The sequence below is a fragment of the Loxodonta africana genome, chromosome 21 (assembly GCF_030014295.1).
Source record: "Loxodonta africana isolate mLoxAfr1 chromosome 21, mLoxAfr1.hap2, whole genome shotgun sequence".
NCBI lineage: Eukaryota > Metazoa > Chordata > Mammalia > Proboscidea > Elephantidae > Loxodonta > Loxodonta africana.
Genome location: NC_087362.1, coordinates 27,891,443 through 27,901,407, shown reverse-complemented (window position 1 = coordinate 27,901,407; position 9,965 = coordinate 27,891,443). Strand labels below are relative to the sequence as shown.

Below are 9,965 nucleotides of genomic sequence, written 5' to 3'. Positions count from 1 at the left end.
TTGCTCACCCATGTTCTGGACTTGACTGGGTGTCCAGGTGTGTGAATGGGCCGATGGCACCTCGGGAGCTCTATCCTTAGCTGGGATAGGGCTGGCAGGTGGTGTATCCCTTTGTCTGCAAGGGCCCTCAGGTCAGGAAAGAAGGACCTACCCAGGACCCTTTGCCCCTTGCCAACAGCTCCATAACAGGGAAGCCTTATGGTTTCAAGAGTCACAATTTGGCAGCACTTACCGAATACAACTTTCTCTGTCTCAGGCTCCCTGAAGGTTGGCCCTGAGTCTAATGCAAGGACACTCCGGTGGTGTTATGGAGTGAATTATGTCCCCCCAAAAGTTATGTTGACTCTGTAAATAGGAGAGTTCTTGTCGTTCTTTGCCACCATGTCAACCCCCACCTCATGGTGAGCCTGTGTACAATGCAACAAAGCACTGCCTGGTCTTCCTCCACCCACATGGCTGGTTGTGGAGCAAGTCATTATAATCCACAGAGTTTTCATTGGTTGATTCTCAGAAGTAGTTCATCAGGTGTTTCTTCCTAGTCCAACTTAACCTGGAAACTCCACTGAAAACTGTTCAGCATCCTAGCAACATGCAAGCCTTCACCACTGACAGACAGGTGGTGCATTGGTCAGGAGTTGAATCCAGGTCTTGTACATGGAAGGTGAGAATTCTACCACTGAGCCACCAATACCCTCCCCACCCTTTCCACACTCCATCCCCCTGAAAAAAATATTATGTTGATGTCTTAAGCCTTTACCTGTATATGTGACCTTGTTTGGAAACAGGGTATACTTTGTCATGCAATGAAGTCATACTGAGTAAAGTGGGTCCTACACCTTATCATTTCTGACTGGTGTCTTATAAAAAGAGCAGGATAGACACAGAGACACACACAGGGTGAACACAAACACCAAGGAATGCCAAGGAACTGCTGGGGCTATCAACAAAGATATGTCCCTGTCCCCCCTTAGAGCTGATGCTCTGATTCTAGCCACCAGAATTGTGAGACAATAAATTCTGGCTCTTAAAGCCTCGCAGTTGTGGTATTTCTCTTAAGGCAGCACTATGGAAGTAAGCCAAGTGGCAAGGACCCAATCGTGTCAGTGCCATAGCCCATGGGTCCCACCCACAGCCATTCCAGAAGTTGGGCCTGGACTCTCACAGCTACCCTTCCTGGCTTCCCTGTCTTCAGAGCAGCTCCCATGCACCACCATCCAATGTACCCGTCCATACCCCTTCCTTGCAAAAAATTATTTGCATCTCTCTATAGCCTCCAGGACATGGGTCAGTAACTCAAAGGTGCATTTGACCCAGCTCTTTGATGGCCCTTTGTTGGTCATCCCGCCCAGTTCTGGCTGTCTTCCAGCACAGCAGAGGCTTCTCCCTCAGGATGGCCAAGGCTAGACACGCCTCCTGTGCTGTCCCTTGGGGGTTTGCTCCCCAAGCCTCAGCTGTTTCCCTCAACAGCCTCCTTGAACCTCCTGGATCCATCCATTTCAGGTGCTGAGATCATTACTCCTGACTTGCTGTTCTCAAACTCCTGGGCCCACGATGATCAGCTGGGGGCCTTGTTCTATACAGTGCCAGCCACTGTCACTCCAGTGAGGGTGGAGGCTGTCCTCAGACTCCTTTGTCCTGCCTACACCACAGGGCAAATGGGCAGGCAAAGCTGATGCCCCCCTAGCTGCGAGGTGAAAATCTGCTGGAGAAGAAAGGACACCGATGCTGGGGACACCAAAGGGACCCTGGCCAGTGTCAGGAGCTGAGTGAGTTCAGGGTGCTCTGGGACTCATGACTTGGCTCATCTCAGTGCTGGGGCTGGCACTTGAAGGGTTCAAAGGGTGTCACCATAGAAAGACTACAACCAAGATAAATCATGCAGTTTAAGTCCATTGTAATGTAATTAAAAAACAAGAACAACACATTTACATGAAAGAAAATCAAGGAAATTCAGAAAATTAAAAAGAGGTAAGAAGCTACAGAGCTGATGGATGTGGCATTTCTTTGGTGTGATTTGCTTCCATTTGTGTCATTCTTCTTCCCACCTTAAGATGCAGGCTCAGCACTCTGGCTCCTTTGTGGTGTGACTCTGCTGAGTATTTGCTGGAAGGGAAGATGGGAGACAGAGAGCCCAGAGGGGTGGCAATGCTTGGCCCCGGGACCTCTGTGCAGTGCCTGTGGCTGGGCTGGCCCGGTTTTCCATCAGAGTCTTGTTGGCCAGATGCCCACTCCCAGTATCTGGTCATTTTCCTCTCTTCCATTCTCTTTGTCTTCGGCCACCTCTGTCCAGAGGCCCAAGGATGAGGCCTCCCTTGGCACACCCTGACCCCTTGGGGCACTAGTCACCAGGCCTCTTTCTAGGAGGCTGTCTGGCCACTAGCCCCTCAGACCTGATGCCCCTCCTGTTTGGCACAGATGCCCATCCTCACCCCAGGAGCCCTGCCATTGCACCCTCCAGACACTGCAGTGTCCATGGGTATGGCCCAGGCCTTCTCTGGTGGTTCCCTGCGTGGTGGCGAGTTTGGGCCTTTAGCTGGAACTAGGTTAGTGGCTGGGAGATGGTGGGTATCCTGGGCCAAGCCCCTCACTTGGCCACCATGCAGGCAGAGGTTCTGTCCCTTGGGTTGAGCCCCATATCTAAGAGCTCTGTGTAGGAGGTCAGTATTGGATGGAAAGCCCTTTCACAATAGCCAGAGACCAAGTCTCCAGTTCAAAATGAAAAGGAGCTTCTTCCTCAGGCCAGGGCCATAGAAGTGGTGGGGGAATCCCTGCGGTCTCCCAGGGTGGAACTGGCCAGGTGAGGGCTGGAGGAAGGGCCATTCAGTGAAGGTTGCAGCACTTCTCAAGGAGTATCCCTTTTGAGGTTGATGATCAGTGGCTCCCCTGCCTTGGTGTATGATGTCCCCACCAAGGATCTTTGAGATTTGGTGTCTTTCTGAGCCAGGCCTGGGGTGGGGTTTGAACTCAGGTCCCTGCTCCAAATGGACATGGGGAATACTGGCCCATCCACTCTTCCAGAATGGATATGCACAGCTGATTCTGAGGGTCTCCTAGTGCGGTGACTCCAATGGTGCTCCTGGTGCTGTTGTAAATGCTATTTAGGTATGGGGTAGCAGGGCATCCAGGCTGCTGGGTCTGTGGGAGAACCTGCTGTCCACCAGGTTCTCTGACAGGAGGGATATGAGATAGCATGGTCAGAGGGCAGTGAGGTGTCTGGAACGGTGGGGTCAGAGGGCAGGGTAGAGCTTGGAGCCACTGAAGCCTGTGGTGGGTTCGGCTTCTATGTGTTCCTCTCTCAGTAGCCCCTAGGCAGCCTGCCCGATCATATTCCTGTAGTCGGGGACGATGTTCCGCTTCAGCTCCACCGCCGAGGAGAAGATCCACTTGACCTGCGGGTGACAGGGTGGTGACAGTGAGCAGGCCACACCAGGCCCCTACAGCCCCAGGCCCTGATCCCTGAGATCCCCTCTCTCCCTCTGCCTACCTGCCTGGGGTGTGGCTGCTTCATGCATGGGGACCCTACTGGCAGAGTAGCCTGCTGTGCTGGGCGATGGGTTGGGGGCTGGGGGTTGGGGGCTGGCACAGGATAGAGGCCCTGGGAATCAGACCTTGAAGAGGGTGACGGTGGCACTGTAGCACACGCTGAGCAGGAAGAGAGTGATGAAGATGGAGATGGTGGTCCACAGCCCGTCCAGCTCCCCATCCTGAGCCTCCGCACAGCTCTCATCTGGGTGCAGCTCTGGGAAGGGGATGAGGGATCAGCGAGGGTGTCCCTGCTGTGGGGGCTGGCGCAGAGATGGGGGACAGGAAGGTACAGGAGGAAGGGTTCCATCTATGCTGGGGATGGCCCTCCAGTCCCATCACCCTGCCCTCCCTGCCTGTCCCCTCCCAGGGACAGGTGAGGCAGTAGGGCCCCATGGTCAGCTGTCCCTGGCCATGCCTCTTCTGTGGTTTCTCAGGACTGTGCTGGGGACCCCTCCCCAGCCTTGGGCACTGTCCTCAGTCCCATCCTTCTCCTACAGTTTGGACCGCAGCATGGCTGGAACACCTGTCCCCACTTATGGTCCAGCCAGCTGTGATAACCACTTGTTTTTGCTAGCCCACCAGCGCTGGGCTGGTTGGGGCAGCATAAGCGTTCATCTTGGGACATGGCCACCCCAAGAACTCCTGCAGGCTGCCTGGGCCCCAGGCCTTCCATTTCATCTCCCCTAGGTGCAAAGGCCTGGAGGGCATCCCACCCTCCCCAGGGAAGCACAGTGCTAAGAAGTAATGTTAGGGACAGTGAAGGGATTTGACCCCATGTGTGAGGGGCAGGAGTGTGAGTGTGCAGGAGGCCAGTGGCAGTCTTTGTCATCACAGGAGTGAGCTTGTGGTAATGTGAGGAGAGCAAGAGTCTTGCCCCTTTGAGTAGCTCTGGAGGGTGGGTCTGGGAGGAGGAATGTGGGTGCTTGCAGTAGGGACCTGTCTGAGTTGGTCAGGTACAGGTGAGCTGGGAGCAACCCATGGGGCACTCATGCAGCTTTGGAGGGTGTAGGATGAGGCTGGTGTGTGTGTTCATGTGACATGGGCGTGTGTTCGCAGGCATTGTGCAGTCTGCCCTTTGTGAGGCCCCAGTGTATAAGGGGAGTACTTTACTGTGCATGTGTGAATGTGTCCACGTGTTTGTGTGTACATGCATGCCTATGTATGGTTGTGTGTACGGGTGCATGTGTGTGCTTGTAAGTGCATGTGTGCCTGTGTTTTTGCATGTTTACTTGTGCATATATGTGTGTGTGTATGTACATGGATGTATATGCATGTGTGTGAATATGAGTGAGTGCGTGTGTGCCATGTGTCTGTGTTTGTATATGGGATTTTATGTAAGAGTGCATGTGTACCCACATACCCATGTGTTTATGTGTGTGCTTGCATGTGTGCATGCGTGTGTGTGTGCACTGTGGTCCATGTATTCCTGCATGCATCTGTGCGGTATGTGTGAAGGTGATCTGTGGGTGCTGGAGTGTTGTTTCGCAGGAGAGGCTTGTGTTTCATGGGTGTGAACTCAGTGTCCAGGTGGGTGTCTTGTTAGTGCCCTCTCTCTCCTGAGCAAACCACCTGGATCCTGAGTGTGTTCTGTGGAGTGGTCTATTCTTGGAGCCCCAGCGGAAAAAAGAGGGCCCCTCCCCCTATCCATGGGTTTCCATGTGAACACAGAGCCACCATGGGAGCTCCTGCAAGGCCCTGTGGACAGGGACCCCTGGAAACAAATCAGACACTCTTCAGCACACAGCCTCCCTAGTTGCGTCTACCTGTTCTCTCCCCCACTCCAGCCCAGAGAAGCTGCTGGCTGGAGGAAGGACCCAGAGGGGAGACACTATTTATGAAGGACCTGTCCCTGTAGCAGGCTGTCCATGGCCGGTTTCCCCAGGGTAACCTGCACTGACCCCTACGGTCTCTCCAAGTGGTGACAGTGGAGTTCTTAGGCCTCACCTGACCCAACAGCCTGGGAGAGCTCAGGTTCATGTGGGCCTTGGAAAGAACCATGCCAGTCTTGCAGTACCCCAGGGCAGAGCTGGGTGCTTTATTTTCGGGGTGAATCGCCTGTATTTACAGGCAAGGTTCCAGGTATGCTCAGGGGCACCGGCAAGCGGCAGGGGGGTGGCAATTGCTGGACGTGCTGGCCAGCTTTCATTTACCGGGAGACAGGGAGACGGCCTTCTGGGTGTAGTGGTTGTGCAGTGCCTCGTGCAGAACCACGCAGTAGTAGGTGTTTCCTTGCTGCCAGCTATTCTTGGGCACTGTGAGCTTGCTGTACAGGAAGAAGGTTCCATCAGCCTCAAGCTGGGCTTCAGTGTTCGCATAGCTGTTCTCAGGCTCTGGCTGCTGGTTCCTCTGCCACGTAACATCAATGTCAGAGGGGTAGAATCCCTTCACCAGGCATGTGAGGCTGACCTTGTCCTTGGTCAGCTCATCTCGGTGTGGGGGCAGGGGATACACCTGTGGCTCATGGAGCTGGCCTGTGGGGAAGATGGTGGAGAGAGTTATTCCCAGTGCAGACGAAGGGGTTGCCCATCCCTCCTCGCCCACCTGCCTTACCTTTGGCCTTGGAGATGACCTTCTCAATAGGTGATGGGAGGGCAGTATTGGTGACCTTGCACTTGAACTCTTTGCCCTTGAGCCAGTCTTGGTGCGAGATGGGGAGTACACTGACCACACGGTACGTGCTGTTGGATTGCATCTCCGGCTGGCTGGTCTTGGCTGTGCTCACCTGCTCGCCATCCACGTACCAGGTGAACTGGACGTTCAGGTCTTCCTGGCCAACATCTACCACCACGCACGTCACCGCAGGGGTTCCGGAGATCGTGAGGGTGTCCTTGGGCTTTGGGGGGAAGATGAAGACAGAGGGTCCTCCCAGGAGCTGATGATCTGGTGGAAAAACCTGAGCTTCAGTGACAGGGTCATTGAGGCTGGGGCGTGGATTTGACCTCCCATTGGGGCTGTCTCCTCTTAGCAAGGGTAGGGCTCACTTTACCTGGGCACTTGCATTTTTCTTTCACTTGGCGTGGCACTGCAGAGAGAGCAGACAGACAGGGAGTGTTACCTTAGTGGGAAAGAGAGTGGGCATCCCAGCTGGGAGAGGGAATGTTTGGTCCTCAGGCTGGGATGATGTCAAGTTAGGCTCTTCCATGCAGCAGTTGGTGGCTCTGAGACCCACCATCCAACGTTGAGCTCAGGGACTGGATTATGGGCATCCAGCCTGTGTGTCCTCTCTGCCTGGCAGGCTACCCCAGAAGACACCCTCCTTGAATTTGTGGGACCTCAGGGCGGGGCAGGCAGAACCCTTTAGTGGGAGGAGACAGACAGGGTCACCACTTGCCCTGCATCTCTTGGTGCGTCAGGGGCCTCAGGCTGACCCTGAACCTGTCTGCTGGGGATGCAGGCTGTGGGTCCCCCACTGCAACCAGGCTCGTGGCTCACCGATCTTCTTGTCCACTTTGGTGTTGCTGGCTGGGTGGGCGACGTTGCAGATGTAGGTCTGGCTGGTCCAGTCGCTGGCAGGCACGGTCACCATGCTATTGAGGGAGTACAGGCCAGACGACTGCAGGACGGCCGGGAAGGTGTATGCACCAGACAGGGCTCCAGAGTTCCAGGACACCAGCACTGGCTCTGGGAAGTAGTTGGCGACCAGGCAGGCCAGGGCCACTTTAGATTCAGATGTGGTCCCACAGCCGGGGGCCAGGGGAAAGACTGATGGGGCCGTGGTTGAGGCTGCAAGAGAGGGGACCCCACATGACCATGTGCCCAGGCCGAGCCAGGCTTCCTGCCTGCCAGGCTTGTCCTCTGTGCTCACAGGCACCAGGAGTACACACCGGAGGGGCACATCTGGACACACACCTGGGTCACACAGCTGGCCATACCCACCCACTCCCACCTCAGCACCCCCTCTCTGGAGGCCCCTGGGAAGGTGCCAGGCCTGGGATGTCTCTGATCTGTTGTACTTCCAGGACCAGGAGCCTTGTCTGTGGCCTCGCTGGCTATGCCGGTACCACAGGCTTGGCTCGGTCACCTGGCCAGCTTTCCAAGACCACCCAGAGTCAGCTCAGCCCTGGGGTCTCCCAGGCCCTTCCTCCCACTTTGCTTATTCATTATTCTTAAGGTGAGTGGCATCAGGTTCCCTACCTCCTCTGTCTCACCCCGGACAGTAGGCCCTTGCTCCAGCCAGCTTCTCTATTGTCTTTCAGGCAGTGACCATCTCTGGCCCCTCTTGCCCCAGCCTGGGCCTGTACTTTGGAGTGGCAGCCTCTGCCACACCCTCTCATCACCCCAGTACAGGGTGTTCCACCCAGAGCCTCTTGCCACTCCTGTCTGCCTCCTGTGTCTCCAGATCTCCTGGAGTCCATTCCCTCCCTCCAAGAAGGCTCCCTCTGTAGCAAAGGCTGCCCAGGCCTTTTTTCCTACCAGTCACTGCTGGCCTGGCCCCTCCCTGTCCTGGAGCAACGCCCTGGGAACATGGTCATCCCTTTCTCTGTCCTACTCCCCTCCACCGGCCAGCAAAAACCCCCAGCCCAGGTTCCTTCTAATCTTCTCCTCTGGGCCTGAGCTTCTGTGGCCCCCTGTGGCTCCACCAATCCAGCACCCTCACTCCCCACACTGAGGACTACCTATCCTTCCTGGCCACTGTCTGGCTCCTTGCTCACCTAGACGCTTCCTCCTTTTTGCATGGTCCTGTCTGAGCTAGCTCCAAGGCACATCTCTTGCTCCCTCCACAACCCAAACTCAGCCTTCCTTGCCTTTACCCACCTGGCTCCCAGGTCTGTCAGTTCAGCCTGAGCCCCACCTACCGCCAGGCCCTGCTTCCTAGCCTAGCCCCTCTGGAAACCAGGGCACCCCAGCCCACCCTCAGCCCAGGTGGGAGCCCTGCACCTGCCCTTGGATCCTCTTCTTCCTTGTTTGTGCCGGTACTGTGAGCGCCAGGCAGGTGGAGTGCACCCTCTCTCCCTGAGTCCTCAGGCTTCAGAGCTCAAGCCCACCCCTTTCAGGCCTGTCCCTTCCAACTGTGAGCCCGTCTGGCTGCCCCCTTTCCCTTGTCCACTTATATACCACAGGTTGAAGCAGCCCCTGTTTAGGCATCTCTGCTGGGTCGGCTACCTTGTGACCCCACCGTTTAACCTCAGCACCCCTGAAACTGAACTGAGCCCTTTGGAAGAGCCTCTGGTTTCTCTCTCAGCCCTGGGGCCTCCACTGCCCAGGGTTCTCTCACTGCACCGGTGCTGGAGCTTCTGCCAGTCCAGACTCCTACCAGTGCCCACCTACCTTCCATCACTCAGCTCAGGCCTGTCCCATCCCAGCTTTTCCAGCCCAAAGCACCCAGCCCTCCACATGGCCCTCAGCACTCACCAACCAGAAACTCTGCCCCAGCTTCTGCAGGACTCCCGGGCCTCCTGCTCTCCAGCCCTGGGGCTCCCTACACAGGCCCTGAGGCCAGGACCTGCCTCAGTGTCCTCAGGCCTTCTGCCCCCCTGCCAGCCCCAGCACATTCAGCCCAGACTTGCCAGGTGGTCCTCCTCTATTCACTCACTTCCCAGCACTGGGCTTGTTCCCTGGGCCACCAGGACACCCACCCTCGGCCCAGCTGTTCAGGTGCCAAGGCCCTCAGTCTCATCTGTCAGAGCAACCAGCTCCTACCCCCAACTCTGGGCCTCAGCTCTCTGAACTCAACTCCCTGCACCCAGCTCATAAATCACAGCTCCTAGATCTCAGTTTCCAGCCCCAGCTCTTAGAACATAGCCTCTAGCTTTAAGTCCCCAGCATGTAGCACCCAGCCCCCAGCTCCCAGCCCCTAGCTCCTAGTACCCAACTATCAGCTTTTAGCATTCAGCCCCCAGTTTCTAGAACCCAACCCTGAGCTCCCAGCCCCTAGCTCTCGGTTCCTAGCAAACAGCTCTTAACCCCTAGCTCCTAGCTCCCAGCCTTTAAGTCCCAGCTCCTAGCAACCAGCCTCCAGACCCCTATCCCCAGTCCCTACTTCTCAGCTACCTGTCCCTGGCCCCTAGCTGCTAGCCTCCAGGTCCCAGCCCTCAGCTCCCAGATCTCAGTTACCAGTCCCCAGCTCCTAGCACCCAGTTCCCAGCTCTATCACCTACCTCTCAGCTTCCACCATTCACTCACCAGACTCAGCTCCCACTCTTTACCTTCCATCTCCTAATATTCAGTTTCTAGCCTCCAGATCCCAGCCCTCTGCTCCCAGCTCCTAGCCTCCAGTTCCCAGTCCCAGCCCCCAGCTCCCACCTCCAACCCTAGCCCCCATCTTCTGTCCTAAGCTCTTAGCACCCAGCTTCCATGACCCAGCCCAGAGCTCTTAGCAACCAGTTCCCAGCACCTAGCACCCAAATCCTAGTCTCCAGCCCCCAGCCACCAGCCCCCAGCTCTTAGCACCCAGCTCCTAGTCTCCGGCTCCTAGCCCCCAACTCCCAGCCCCTAGCTCC

At 56.3% G+C, this 9,965-nt stretch overlaps 1 gene segment (V, D, J or C); it reads right to left on the bottom strand.

Moving 5' to 3' along the window:
- Positions 1-1,864: 1,864 nt before the first annotated feature.
- Positions 1,865-9,678, bottom strand: LOC104846693 (immunoglobulin heavy constant gamma 1-like). The segment is given in 7 exon segments: positions 1,865-3,389; positions 3,609-3,739; positions 5,676-5,996; positions 6,076-6,405; positions 6,512-6,547; positions 6,958-7,554; positions 9,624-9,678. Coding segments are annotated over 7 exon segments (1,554 nt in total).
- Positions 9,679-9,965: the final 287 nt, after the last annotated feature.